This window comes from Ovis aries, chromosome 3 (assembly GCF_016772045.2).
Source record: "Ovis aries strain OAR_USU_Benz2616 breed Rambouillet chromosome 3, ARS-UI_Ramb_v3.0, whole genome shotgun sequence".
In the NCBI taxonomy this organism is placed as follows: Eukaryota; Metazoa; Chordata; class Mammalia; order Artiodactyla; family Bovidae; genus Ovis; species Ovis aries.
In genome coordinates this window covers 51087682-51103505 of record NC_056056.1, presented here as the reverse complement: position 1 = coordinate 51103505, position 15824 = coordinate 51087682, and the positions used below count along the sequence as shown (strand labels likewise).

General features: G+C 41.1%; 1 protein-coding gene across 4 annotated transcripts in view; it reads right to left on the bottom strand.

The window, feature by feature from the left end:
* The window catches only part of CTNNA2 (catenin alpha 2), a 1404594-nt gene that overhangs the window by 915500 nt on the left and 473270 nt on the right, over positions 1-15824 (bottom strand). For all 4 annotated transcript variants that reach the window (XM_012169003.5, XM_042246023.2, XM_042246024.2 and 1 more), the window contains exon 5: positions 1003-1122. In XM_012169003.5, coding sequence (XP_012024393.2) covers positions 1003-1122 — 120 coding nt within the window. The remainder of the gene's footprint in view (positions 1-1002; positions 1123-15824) is intronic.

The window sequence follows — 15824 nt, the reverse complement described above, 5'->3', positions numbered from 1 at the left end:
CTTTCATAAAAGTTTTACTCTACATGCTGCATCCTTGGGAGAGAGGTGTTGCATATATATGGTGCTGTCCACAGGGTGGGGAGGTAAAAACTGAAAGCCAAGGACAGCGCCCAGGGAGTGGCCACAGTGCCACACCAGTCTGACATTTTTTATTTCAATCAGGTCAGACATCGAGAACAGACCTGTGGTGTGAAGGGGGAGAGGTATAGGGAGGGATGGATTGGGAGTTTGGGCTCAGCAGATGCAAACTCTTACATGCAGAATGGATAAACATAGAGTCCTGCTGTTTAGCACTGGGAATTATGTTCAATATCCAGAGTTAAAACATAATGGGAAAGAATATTTTTAAAAACTGTATCTATATTTATAACTCAATAACTTTGCTGTACAGCAAAACTTCACACAACATATTATTCTAGATAAGTTGTAAAGATGGGGGAGTATCAAATTACAGTTTTTAATGTAATTTCTTACATTAAAAAATAAGTAAATAGAGGTCAAAAAAAGAGAGAAAGGTTAGAGTCTGGTGAGGTTGGCAGGATGGTCCCCACCAGTAAGGCAGGTAGCCTGTGATCAATTGCAAGTACCCAGGGGGACTGGGAGTATCAGCAGTGTACAGTGGGACCAGAAGTGACCCAAGTAGGAAACTGCCTTTGTGATCAAAGGTCCTAGGGTATTTGATGATCTGACAAGCGGATGATGCAGTCGATGACGCATTGTCCAGGTCTACAAAACTGCAAGGTTATGTAAACTCACTCGCTTTCTCCCCTGGTTGTTGTTGTTCAGTCGCTCAGTTGTGTCCAACTTTTTGCAGCCCCATGAACTGCAGCATGCCAGGCATCCCCATCCTTCACTATCTCCGGGAGTTTGTATAAACCCATGTCCACTGAGTTGGTGATGCCATCCAACCATCTCATCCTCTGTCGCCCCCTTCTTCTCCTGCCCTCAGTCTTTCTCAGCATCAGGGTCTTTTCTCCCCTAGATTTCCAAAATTTTTCCTACCTGTTGTCTTCTCGCAGCTACATAGTTAAGTTTCACCATCTCTTTTCCAAATTCTTTAAAGCGATTTGCAAGGTCTTGTTCATTTGTAGCATTTTTGACAGCTTCCAAGGCCTCCTCCACCTGAAACAGACAAAAAAAAATCCAATATATATATAACTGGATAGTATTTCAATATTGGACTTCACTGGTGGCTTAGTGATAAAGAATCTGCCTGTAACACAGAAGATGCTGGTTTGATTCCTGGGTAGGGGAGATCCCCCTAGAGAAGGAAATAGCAACCCACTCCAGTATTCTTGCCTGGGAAATCCCATGGAGAGAGGAGCCTGGTGGGCTACAGTCCAAAGGTTGCAAAAGATTTAGACATGACTTAGTAAAGAAACAACAACAAATTTCAACATTGGTAAACATGTTAGAAACACTAGTTGTTAAAAAATATGCATTAATATTTAAATAAAATAATAAGAAAAAAATTTTAAAAAAATTTTTAATAAAATAATAGGAAAAAAGTACCCCAACAAGCATTTATAACTGGAAAATTACATACTATTTTTTATACAAAAGATGCATGCATGCTGTCACTTCAGTCACGTCCTATTCTTTGCAATCCTATGAACTGTAGAGAGGCAGGCTCCTCTGTCCATGGGAATCTCTAGGCAACAATATTGGAGTGGGTCACCGTGTCCTTCTCCAGGGGATCTTCTGACCTTGGAATGGAACCTGCGTGTCTTATGTCTCCTGCATTGACAGGAGGGTTCTTTACCACTAGCACCACCTGGGAATTGTTATATAAAAGATAATAACTGCTAAACTTCTTAATCATATAAAACACTAAATTGTTTGTATTTTGAGCTGCAATTTCCATAAGGAATATGGACTTTTACTTTCAAATAGAAAGATAGAGAAAAATAAACTTAAGAAGACGTATGGATGTAAAAACAAACACCAGAAATCTTCACAGGAGGAAATGTTTTGTAAACAAAAACTGGAGGAACTCCTGGGCTGCAAAAAGCTTGAGATAGCTTAAATCTGCATCTTGGCATCACCTCAAAATCTGCAGCAAAAGGATTGCAATTTTATTTTTATTTCATTTATTTCTTTACTTTTGGCTATGCTGAGTCTTGGTTGTGGCATGCAGGCTCATCAACGCTGCTGGCAGGATTTCTCTTGTTGTGGTGAGCAGGGCCTACTCTCTAGTCGCGGCTTTTGGGCTCTAAAATGTGGGCTCAGTAGTTGTGGCAGATAGGCTTAGCTGCTCCAAAGAATGTGGAATCTTAGTTCTCAGACCAGGGATCGAACCTGTGTTCCCCATATTGGCAGGAAGATTCTTAAGCACTGGACCACCAAGGAAGTCCTAGGGATTGTAATTTTAAGCTGTGATTATGCCTTGCCATTCCATTAAGGAGAAAACATTGAGCCTCAAGAAGTAAGTGAATTTGAAGTTTTGTTGCCATTTAAAGTCATCTCACACGCTAGTAAAGTAAGGCTCAAAATTCTCCAAGCCAGGCTTCAGCAATACGTGAACTGTGAACTCCCTGATGTTCAAGCTGGTTTTAGAAAAGACAAAGGAACCAGAGATCAAATTGCCAACATCCACTGGATCATGGAAAAAGCAAGAGAGCTCCAGAAAAACATCTACTTCTGCTTTATTGACTACGCCAAAGCCTTTGACTGTGTGGATCACAATAAACTGTGGAAAATTCTGAAAGAGATGGGAATATCAGACCACCTAACCTAACTCTTGAGAAATCTCTACGCAGGTCAGGAAGCAACAGTTAGATCTGGACATGAAACAATAGACTGGTTCCAAATAGGAAAAGGAGTGCATCAAGGCTGTATATTGCCACCCTGCTTATTTAACTTCTATGCAGAGTACATCATGAGAAACACTGGACTGGAAGAAACACAAGCTGGAATCAAGATTGCTGGGAGAAATATCAATAACCTCAGATATGCAGATGACACCACCATTATGGCAGAAAGTGAAGAGGAACTCAAAAGCCTCTTGAGGAAAGTGAAAGAGGAAAGCAAAAAAGTTGGCTTAAAGGTCAACATTCAGAAAATGAAGATCATAGCATCTGGTCCCATCACTTCATGGGGGAAATAGATGGGGAAACAGTGGAAACAGTGTCAGACTTTATTTTGGGGGCTCCAAAATCACTGCAGATGGTGACTGCAGCCATGAAATTAAAAGACGCTTACTCCTTGGAAGAAAAGTTATGACCAACCTAGATAGCATATTCAAAAGCAGAGACATTACTTTGCCGACTAAGGTCCTTCTAGTCAAGGCTATGGTTTTTACAGTAGTCATGCATGGATGTGAGAGTTGGACTGTGAAGAAGGCTGAGCGCCAAAGAATTGATGCTTTTGAACTACGGTGTTGGAGAAGACTCTTGAGAGTCCCTTGGACTGCAAGGAGATCCAACCAGTCCATTCTGAAGGAGATCAACCCTGGGATTTCTTTGGAAGGACTGATGCTAAAGCTGAAACTCCAGTACCTTGGCCACCTCATGGGAAGAGTTGACTCATTGGAAAAGACTCTGATGCTGGGAAGGATTGGGGGCAGGAGGAGAAGGGAACAACAGAGGATGAGATGCCTGGATGGCATCACTGACTCGATGAATGTGAGTCTGAGTGAACTCCGGGAGATGGTGATGGATAGGGAGGCCTGGCGTGCTGCGATTCATGGGGTTGCAAAGAGTCGGACACGACTGAATGACTGAACTGAACTGAAGGTGGCATCAACTAGGGTGAACAGAGTAACAATCACTGGAATTAACCAAGAACATAATCTTGAGTGAACAAGGCACAAGATGGAAACCATATTTGCAAAATCAAAAGTTCTTAGTTTTGAAGCGAGTCTGGTGGAGAGGTCTCAACTAGTATAGGTTTTTGAGAAAGGCAGCAGAAAAAAAGAGAGAGAGATGGTAGCTCTGAGACTTGGACCATAAAGAAGGCTGAGCGCCAACGAATTGATGCTTTCAAATTGTGGTGTGGAGAAGACTCATTAGAGTTCCCTGGACAGCAAGGAGACCAAACTGATCAATCCTAAAGGAAATCAACCCTGAATATTCATGACTGATGCTAAAGATCTAATACTTTGGCCACCTGATGCTAACAGCCTACTCATTGGAAAAGACCCTGATGCAGGGAATGACTGAAGGCAAAAGGAGAAGGTGATGGCAGAGGATAAAATGATTACATAGCATCACTGACACAACGGACATGAATTTGAGCAAACTCTGAGAGACAGTAGAGGACAGAGAAGCCTGGCATGCTGCAGTCCATGAAGTCACAAAGAGTCGGACACAACTTAGCGGCTGAACAACAACAAAGCTCTGAAAGAGTAATAAAAAATACAGAGAATGTATGGCCCTCTGCAGAATTCCGTAGCTAGAAAAAGTCACAGATTAACACAGTAGCAAGTGATAGAGATACACAATTTGTTTCAACTTGACACAATCACAAAGGTTGCTAATCCAACTTCCTCACCAAGTTTCACTGAGTAGAGAAAGAAAATGGTATATAGAAACAAGTGATAATGGATACCATCACGTCCTTTCCTCCGTAGACATTATAATACCATTCAGTTTACCCAACAGACTACCATTTCATTAAGGAAAGAGTTGCAGCCAGAACGGAGGTTATTTATAAAGATGGAGAAAGGAGCTCAATCTAGACTCCAGATAAAATTATTTCCATTCTCATCATCTATGGAGATTCTTCATCTTTTTCTTTTTCTATTTGTACAAATACAAAATTATTTAATTCATCAATTTTAGTCTTATCCATATCCTGTGCAGGCTTTAATTATACTCAAGGAAAAGAGAAGCATAGTTGAAAACAGAACTGTTGTGTGTTAGGTTATCTTTTAGGCACTCGAGTCAAAGGGTATTTTATAGTATGAAATGGCTCATCCAAACATTTTCATGGATTAATGAGAATCTCATATCTCAAACCTTTAAAACAACACATCAATAATGTCTCCCTTTCTAAAAGATTTATAATCATTTTACCGTGGCTATCAACAGCGTCACTGAGAGGAAGCTCTTGGCAGTTAATTTGTTCCTGCTGCTTATTTGAGTTGTAAATCTTTTCTTAGAACATAAAATCTGGCCCCAGGGAAGAACAAAACAATTATCTCAGAAGGAACTAAATCTTGGATTTGTCTTATTTTATATATATATACTTATATAAAATAGGCTTCTTGTTGGTTTTTAATCAGGCCAATTTGGAGTATTTATTTTGCTTTGTTACACATCACTTATTTTCTTACTGTTTTTCTCTGAAGAATCCAGATGCTGGTCTGAATTTATGCTTCTAATTCAATGAAGTTCCTTGGAAGAGCAATACCAGTGACAGTGTCTGTCTGTAAAAGGTAGACTTCGTCATACTCCGCAGAGTTAGAGTGACAGGTATCTAGTTAGGAGCTTTCATATCGAAACACACTTCTGAACCTATCTAACACCCCACAGAAATGGAGAGAATGGAATTAACATCTAGGATTTAGGATACCATCACTGGCCCAGTACACTGCTACTAAAGAGATACATGATATACGCAGAGAGCGGGAGAGAGAAAGAGAGTACAGACTGGAAGGGACACAGATGAGGAAGAAGAAGAAAAAAAACAGGGTGGGGGGAGAGATGGGTAGCGTCCAGGCACTTCTGAAAAGTCAAAATCAATATGAAAATCAAGTTTTTGCTTTTGAACAGAGCCAGTGTTCTTTGGTTATTTTCAGGTGTCTGGAGAAAGGAAATTGACTCCTACATGCCAAGCAACGAACCCTCCTGCCAATGCAGGAGACACCAGAGACGTGGGTTCAATCCCTGGATTGGGAAGACACCCTGGAGTGAGGAATGGCAACCTACTCCAGTATTCTTGCCTGGAAAATTCCATGGACAGAGGAGCCTGGTGGGCTATAGTCCATGGCGTCACAAAGAGTTGGTCACAATTGAGCAGACACACACAAAAGTGAAGCAAACATCTTAAAAGGAAATCCTTATGTAGAAAAGGAATCCAAGACACTTTGTCCACCTACCTGCCCCAGTGACACATGCAGGTCAGTACGTGCAGGGAGGGCTATGGAGTCAGACTGGCCTGTGTCTGAGCCCCAGCGCTGTCATTTGTTAGCTCTATGATCCAGGGCAAATCACTTAACCTTCCTAAATTCCAACTCCAATGTCTTCGTTAATAATACGAAGGCAATAGAGTCCAGATACTACAAAAGGTTGTTCTAAGAATAATACTAGATACAAAATGAAAAAAAGAAGAAATAAAAATGGAAAATATAAAATAAGGTGGCCAACTAAGTCCTAATATAAAATAAATATAAATGGGCTAAATGTTTTAATTAGAAAACAGAAATTCTCACATGGGGCCTTTAAAAAGATCCTGCAATATGTCATCTATAAGAGACAATTTGAATAAAATGATTAAAAAAATGTTGAAAATTAAAAAATGAAATGCATGTAAGAATTAAAGATTTTAAAATTTAAAAAATAAAAAACTAAAAATTAAAAAAAATAAAATAAAATAAAAAAGAAAAAAAAAGAAACCTTCTACACTAATGAATTTAAAACCCTAATCGAAATTGATAAATAGGTAAAATGCCAATGTTGATTTTAAAAAGAAGTAACAGAACTCGAATAGACCAAAGAATGCTATAGAAATGGACGCGGCAGCCGAAGATGACTTTTCTACTCTTTTCCCAAACCAGGCACATTAGGTGGGTGAAAAATGAAATGTAAAGTAGCAAATACATAGCAGAATGCCTGTCAAGAATTAGGAGCTCCTTTCACAGACAGAGGCTTCCCAAGTAGCTCAGTGGGTAAAGAATCGCTTATAGTGCAAGAGAGGCAGGTTCGATGCCTGGGTAGGGAAGACCCCCTGGAGGAGGGCATGGCAACCCACTCCAGTATTCTTACCTGGATAATCCAATGGACAGTGAAGCCTAACAGGCTATGTAGTTCATGGGGTCACAAAGAGCCAGCCAGGACTGAAGTGACTGAGCACGCGCACGCACACACACACACACACACACACACACACACACACACACAGATACTGACTTGCTATATAATCCACCTAAGGGTAAACATTGTTTCTGAATGATTGTAGAAAGGAAAGACTACATCTTGCTCGTGGACTATCTGCAGGTGACATGAAATCTAGAAATAGCGGAAGGACATGGTGGTCTCATGGGGGAGCTGTTCTAAGGGGAGTTTGCCGGGGCTCTGTGTGCCAAGCTGGATTGGGAAATCACTTCCAACAAGCTGATAAAGAGGGCCCTCAGAGCAGTTGCCACATTCCTTGTAATGAATACCCTCCTGACCTTCGGCACTACTGACAGCTGTTCTCACAAAAGCCAGTCTGGGCTGAAGAACACCAGTGCAAGAATCCTCAGCTCCAGCAGGTCTACCTGTCCTTAAAACTGGAGCCTGTGCATGGGAACAGCTGAGAAAAGTGAAAATTCCAGACAGGATATTACAGTGTCCTCTATTGTTACTGGATTTAGATATTATTTTCTAGCTTGTCTCTCACAACTCTTGAAATCTTTGATCTTCTCACAGAGTCTGCTCAGTATAGCCCTTACTCCCATTTCCAGAGCAAACCTACTTGCCGCTATTATTTACTCCAGAATTGTGGCAATTTGTTTGAGACAGACTCTTTAAATCTAGTCTCCAACTTTCCTGATTGAAATTTCACTCATTTACTTTGACATCGTAAAAGTAGACTGAGAATTCTTGAACTAACTCAGTACTTTTTAGGCACCTTCTAGGGGTTAGGCCGATATACAGGGATGGGCACAGCACTGGACACAGGAGTCTGACCCTCCTCCTGGACTGTGTGATACAGTCACTGTCCATGTTGTTACGATCAACATCTCTGTTTGGACAGACTGACTTCATTCCAGGGTCCTAATCTTGATACTTAGTTGATTGGATTTTAAGTGACACCCAACGAAACGATTTAAAACACTAAGGCCCCTATGTACAAACTTTCAAGCTGTGAACCTTCAAAGATGCCAACATGCATTCCCTAAATTGAGTGAAATTGCAGCTTGCCCTCCATCTCCTGTTGCTGATGATCCTTCAGCTCCACCATCTCCCACTTCCCCTTCCTCTCCCGGTCAGTAGCTCTTCTTGTTTGTTCACTCAGTGCCAGCCCCTGTATGCCAGCTGTTGTACTGGCCTAGTGTACTTTTCAAGGCACTGTATTGTAAGATGAAAGTGTTTTATTTTTCTGTTTAATTGTTTTATATGTATTATTTGTGTGAAAAGTATTATAAACCTACAGTACTATAGAGCTGACCATATTAGTTGGATACCTATGCTAATTTTGTTGGACTCATAAACAAATTGGACTTACGAACACACTCTTAGAACTGAACTTGTGTGTATGTAGCGGACTCTGGTATGTCATACGAAGTTCTCTTGTTAGAATCTGGATTTATAGCGAGATTTTAAACTCTTAGGTTGGAGGAAAAATAACTGCAGTTTTGGGCTCTGAATTTTAAATCATTATAGCTATGCTCAAGTACATCTTTATTAATCAAAATAGGAACCATTATAATCAACACTATTTTGTCAATGAAAAAAAAAGCTTGTTTATTCCTGTAGCATAAAAATCCATGCTTCCTGATTTGACAAACTCTTGGAAAGCATTTTCCGAGTCCTGCTAGTTGTGGAAGCATTTTCGCTGCAAAAGTTGTCACGATTCTTGAAAAAGTGGTAGTTGGCTGGCAAGACGTCAGGGGAATATAGCAGATGAGGCAAAACTTTGTAGCCCAATTCATTCAACCTTTGAAGCATCAGTTGTGTGACATGCAGTCTGGAGCTGTCTTCAAGAATTAGGCCCTTCCTGTTGACCAATGCTGGCTGTAGGCACTGCAGTTTTCAGTGCATCTTACCGATTTGCTGGGCATATTTCTTAGATGTAATGGTTTCTCTGGGATTCAGAAATCTGTACTGGATCAGAGGAGCAGCAGACCACCAAACATTTACCATGACCCTTTTTTTGGTGCAAGTTTGGCTTTGGGAAGTGCTTTTGAGCTTCCTCTTCATCCAACCACAGAGCAGATTGTCACTGGTTTTAGAAAATCCACTTTTTTGTCATGTATCACAATCCAATAAAGAAATGGTTCATTGTTTCCTAGAATGAGAAGATGGTACTTTAAAATGACATTTTTAAAAAATTTTTAGTGAGATCATGAGGCACCCACTTGTCAAGCTTTTTCACCTTTCCAATTTGCTTCAAATGCCAAATGATCATAGACTGGTCAACACAGTTCTTGGGCAACTTCTAGTGTAGCTGTAAGAGCTTCAGTGATGGCTCTTAATTGGCTGTTGTCAACTTTCAATGGCTGGCCATTATCCTCCTCATCTTCAAGGCTCCCATCTCCTTTGTAAACTTTCTTGAACCACCAGTGCACTGTATGTTCGTTAGCAGTGTCTGGGCCAAAGGGTAGTTGATGTTGCAAGCTGTCTCCACTGCTTTATGATCCATTTTGAACTTGAACAAGAAAATTGCTAGAATTTGCTTTCTGTCTAACATAATTTCCACAGTCTAAAATACACATAAAATAAGCAGCAAGCAATAACTCATTAACAAAAAATGCAAAGCAAGAAGTGTGTATTAAAATGATGTGTAACATTGTTACCAAAAGAGTATGTGTGTGGAGTCTGGCTGCGGCTCAAAAGCCAATAAACAGTTCAGGTAGAAAGGAAAGTTTGCTTTATTTCAGATGCCAGCAACTGTGGGGTGGGGGGAGGGTGGCAGACATCAGTCCAAAGGCTGATGTCTTTCCAAAGCAGGGGGTTAGAGCTTTTTATAGATAGTCAGGGGAGGGGTTACATGCAGAAACAGCACAGTCATCTCTAACAGTCATATTCAAATTGGTCATCAGTGGTCTGACTAGCATCATCTTGGTTGTTTTAGCTACAGTTCATCTTCAGTTCCAGGGTGCATTTGTTCCCAGTTCTTTACAGTCAATTCTCAGAATTGCGGCAGCCCAAGCCAACTCATATGCAGAGTACATCATGAGAAACACTGGGCTGGATGAAGCACAAGCTGGAATCAAGACTGCCGGGAGAAATATCAATAACCTCAGATATGCAGATGACACACCCTTATGACAGAAAGTGAAGAACTAAAGAGTCTCTTGATGAAAGTGAAACAAGAGAGTGAAAAAGTTGGCTTAAAGTTCAACATTCAGAAAACTAAGATCATGGCATCCGGTCGCATCACTTCACGGCAAATAGATGGGGAAATGGTGGCTGACTTTAATTTTTTGGGCTCCAAAATCACTGCAGATGATGACTGCAGCCATGAAATTAAAAGATGCTTACTCCTTGGAAGGAACATTATGACCAACCTAGACAGCATATTAAAAAGCAGAGACATTACTTTGCCAACAAAGGTCCATCTAGTCAAGGCTATGGTTTTTCCAGTAGTCATGTATGGATATGAGAATTGGACTCTAAAGAAAGCTGAACACCAAAGAATTGATGCTTTTGAACTGTGGTGTTGGAGAAGACTCTTGAGTGTTGCTTGGACTGCAAAGAGGTCCAACCAGCCCATCCTAAAGGAAATCAGTCCTGAGTGTTAATTGGAAGGAATGATGCTAAAGCTGAAACTCCAATACTTTGGCCATCTGATGTAAGAAGAGCTGATCATCTGAAAAGACCCTGATGCTGGGAAAGATTGAGGGCAGGAGGAGAAGGATGACAGAGGATGAGATGGCTGGATGGCATCACCGACTCAATGGACATGAGTTTGTAGAAACTCTGGGAGCTGGTGATGGATAGGGAGGCCTGGCGTGCTGTGGTCCATGGGGTTTCAAAGAGTCAGTACACGACTGAGCAACTTAACTGAACTGAACTGAAGTCCTGGGTACAGTCTGTCTGCAGTTAACTTCTCCACTGGGGGCTGGTATCTATTAGACAGCTCACAGGATATGGCTCAGAATATTATCTATAGCCCTTGAGAAAGAACCTTGAGAAGGTCCTTGACTATGCATAATGACTAAATTATTATTTAGTCTCTTCTGACGTCCTTTCAACATTTCTCATTTCTCTGATTAAACTTATTCTTTGACTAAGTTTCCACAGGCAGAAGGCATGCAGACAACATGGTGCAGTGGTAAGGAACACAGCCTTCTGCTCCATTCCAACATAACCATATTTATTTAAGAATGTATTTCAATATCAAATGGCAAAGTTCAACAAAACTGCAATGACTTTTGCACCAACCTAAATAGCTTGGAAATGGGAGTTGGCCAAGTCAATGAATAAACAAATATAGAATTCTATATTTAACTACTTGTTAAATCATATAATCTGGTTTGACATTGATATCTCAGCATCATCATACTTTATCTCTCTGCCTCCTAAAGATAAGCTGCCTTCTTGATTAAATTGTCTGTTTCCTTGTGAGCAAGTGAAGAAAATGATTTCATCAGAAAGCAAGAATGATTAAATGCTAGTGTCACTGATTCATAATGTGCCATGGTTTACAAAACACAACAATAATACAGCTTGATACCTTTCCAAAGTTACTTTCAGCTTGTGCAAGAAAAATGACAATAGCAAGTTTCACTGATTACTTATTGATGCACCAGACAATGTTCCAAATGGTTTACATGTATCTAATTTTGTCCCCCCAAATAGGTCTTTGAAGTTAATATTTCTGTTGTTTCTGCTTTACAAAGGAGAACTGTGGCCAGAGGGGTGATGCAGCCAGCCTGAGAGGTCTCACAGCAAACGTGAGGTAATCTGGGTTTGAACCCAGGTACTTTGCTCCAGAACACATAGTTTGAACTCCTGAGCTGGGCCACCTCAATTTCCCAGAAAGGATGGGTTCATAAAGCTGCTGGGGCTGATAATGAAGATTCTTTAAGGGTCCTTCCCCACCTGATCAGTCTCCAGGTTCTAGTGCTTCTACCTCTTTAGTTTCTATAAAATCTACCCCCTTATAGTTCACACAGCCACTGTCTGCACTCAGCTTTCCTTTCATTCACTGGCCTGGGTCGTGTAAAACATCTCTCAATATGTCTCACTTGATTGGGCTCACCCTTCTAATTCCTTCTCCATACTGCCATCAGAAGTATTTGTCTAAATCAGGAATTTGATTTTATTGTATAGGACTACTCAGTTGCTCCCCATAATCTATAAACAGAATCTAAATAAACTTGTTGTTCAGTCACTAAGCCATATCCAACTCCTTGTGACTCCATGGACTGCAGCATGCCAGGCTTCCCTGTCCATCACCATCTCCCAGAGCTTGCTCAAACTCACGTTCATTGAGTTGGTGATGCCATCCAACCATCTCATCTTCTGCCACCCCCTTCTCCTCTTGCCTTCAATTTTGGTAGATTCCAAACTAATTATGATCATCAAGAGGCTCCCCACCCTACATCTCTCTCTGATTGCCCCTCCCACCTAACCCTCTCTGCTCCAACTACGAATCAACCCTATTCTTGTGAATACTCCAAAATTTTGCCTTACTCTCATGCCTTTGTTCTGTCCTTGGTTTGTGAAGCTCTGTGTAGGTAAAACTTTTTGCCCCACCTGAATCCATCTCCCCTCTTATGCAAGAACACCCCAGCTGTGAGCAGTAAACCACTCTCTTCTTGGGCTGGTTATCAAATCCCAATTCATGCTTTCTGCCTGCTCTGTGAACACACGGCTGAGCCCTTTAATAATTGTTCCTTTGTTAAGTTTTGTAGGGACAGTATGCCAGACAGGTGACAGAGGAGGAAGGGGTTTTGTTTGCTGGTCCTGGAGGGCTCCCTGGACAGAGGCAGCAGCAGAGGCAGCTCCTCCAACACCAGGTGCCTCCAGGGGTGATTCTGTAGTGGAGTGTCTCCAGAAAGACATCTCTTCATGAGCAGTTTTTTTCTTGACTCCCTAAAGGGCAGATTTCTAGCAAGTTCCATTGGCTTGTGTGGCACCTCAGTATCCCTTCTATAATCCAGTGATCCAGGAACATCTGGATCCTGGCCCTGGTGTGGGTGGGCTCTCTCTCAAGGGCTCTTTCTATCTGCCATTCCTATACTCCATTCTTCCTAGTCAATCCCTTGTTACTCTTACCAGAGCTAATAACTCTTCACGTTAAACTTTCCGTGCTCAAATTACTGCGTAGCTTCACTCTCACTACTGGACAGAATGACGCCTCCTCTACTCTTTGATGTGGACCAACCTCTTTCCAGGGGGTACCCTGTGGTCCAGATGGTAAAGAATCTGCCTGCAACGCAGGAGACCCTGGTTTGATGCCTGGGTTAGGAAGATCCCCTGGAGAAGGAAATGGCAACACACTCCGGTATTCTTGCGTGGAGAATTTCATGGACAGAGAAGCCTGATGGGCTACAGTCCATGGGTTCACAAGCAGTCAGACATGACTGAGCGACTGACACTTTTTCACTTTTCACAGGCTCTTTCCACACCCTCAGCTCCTAACTCTCAGCTTCAAGCTTGGGCTTGTGACCCCAGCCTGTTCAATTTGGTTCAAGCAACTGATTTAGGAAAACACAAATCTCATTCTGTTTACTGAGACCCATTCCTAAGTCCTGTCTTTCCCAACCACATTGCCCTTCTTCATATTATCCTGTATTCTCCAACAATACATTTGGTTGAACTGATCTCATCCTTGTCTTGTGGGTGTGGTGAGGGAGAGGAACAGTGTTGACCAAACTCAGAAATCAGCACATCCCATTTCCCCTCTAAATAATTAATTCGGAGATATGTATCTGATTTAGAGGCGGACAGAACCAACAAGCTTGTGGAACCTTTATTTGAGCTTCTAGGAAGAGAATTTCTTCCTTTTTGCTATGTCTAGTCTAGAAGCATGTAATCGTGAGAATGTTTTATAGCTACCTTGAGATCATGAGAAAAGGGCCTACAGAGAAGAGTGTTCTTCCTGAGAAAACATAGAAACTGGTCCTTGTCACAAGGTCCTTGTCACTGGTCCTTGTTTGTACCTTGATCAAGCTCTGCCTGAAGCCAACTGCCTTTGGATTTTCAGTTTGGTGAGTCAACATATTTCCTTTTTGAAAGACTAAGTTGGGTTGGGTTTATGTTATCTAAAAATGGAAAACTTCCTAATTACCGTATTTTCCAATTACCGTATTTTCCTTCCAGATGAGACCATAGCAATACACACAATTTTCCCAACATGCACTGTACTCTTTCTTAATGTCTCCCCCATTACCAGCCTATGAAGTTTTAAAGGCAGGAGCTGAGTCTTATTTACCTTGGAAGTTATGTATTGTAGCACAATGTTCTGCACACAATAGGCATCCAATAAGCATCTTGAAAGGATAACTGAATAAATAGATAAATTCTAAACAACCCAGCTATATGAAGTTAATGCTATGACAGCTCTGATGAGAAAGGTATGCTAAGAATATGGGCAGTAATTTTTACATTTATAATTAGAGACAGGATATTTTATACTAGTTGCTTGCTGTTACTCAAACATAAGAGCCACAATATGTGCAGCAGAAATTAATGCAACATTGTAAATCAACCATACTATCATCAAAAATCTTTAAACCATATGAGAACTGCAAAGGGAAACATAAGACTATTGAGAAATAATGTTACTGGGGATTCTCTAGTCCATTTAAAGCTAACGTTACAAAAAGTATAGGTAATGTTAAACCTACCCCCCAAACAACTGGGCAGCAGCATTATATTTGGCCCCTGGTAGTCTCAAAGATAACCTGAATTTTCTGAGAAGTTGACTAAAGGGTTGTGTAGTCTATGTTGCTGTTGGCTTTCCAGGGAGAAGTTCTGAGACGACTGAGAACATCATTATTCTAGGAGTCAGCTCGAGTACAGAAAAAAGTGATTGTTTCCTCTAACATACTCATGTCTAGGTGAGTCTGTGTGTAATGTCATCACCAATGCCAAGAACCGAACAATAGAATCTGATTACATTCATTCGGAGACTAGGGAAAATAAATATCGCTCTTCTCAATCACTGATTGAAATGCGAAACTCCTTTCAAAGTGTGAAGTGTCACGTCTCAGCCTAACACGCTGACAATGTCAACTGATTACAGGATATACCAGGTGTCTGCAGGGAATCACTCACCAGCAACTTCAACAATGCAAGTGATTATAATTCAGTAGTTTTTAATGATGTCTGATGTGCAAATGATTCTCTTAGCTTCACTCAGGAATATCAAATTTCCACTTTGGCGATAACTCAGCTTTGAACTATATGTCACTCACTATTTCATCAGTAACTTCTTGAATTTAAAATAACTACAGTAGCAAAAACCTTTGACAGCCCTATCGAATCTTTAATGAAATATATTCAAGAGAGCGCGACATTAAAGCGCACATGAATACTTACAAAATAAAGCAACGAGCTTCATATGAGCAGTTAGAATACCTATGTGTGTGTGCTAAGCTGCTTCACAGTCATGTCTGACTCTTTGCAACCCCATGGACTGTAGCCCGCCAGGCTCCTCTGTCCATGGGACTCTCCAGGCAAGAATACTGGAGAGGGTTGCCAGGCCCTCCTCCAGAGGATTCTTCTGACCCAGGGATCGAACCCGTGTTTCTGATGTCTCCTTCATTGGCAGGCAGGTTCTTTATCATTAGTGCCACCAGGGAGGCCCGGTTGTATGAAAAGATGAACTATACCAGCATAAAAACTTAAGTTTACAAATATAATTTTAAGGTAGCAGAGTGCAAAAACCTATACTCTGCCAAATCACACAGTCTCTGTAGAATTCCCAATTCTTTACTTGATTTGAACGATTTACTCAGGATTACTCAATTTGCCAACAATTACCTACAGGGTGAGGGACAGAAA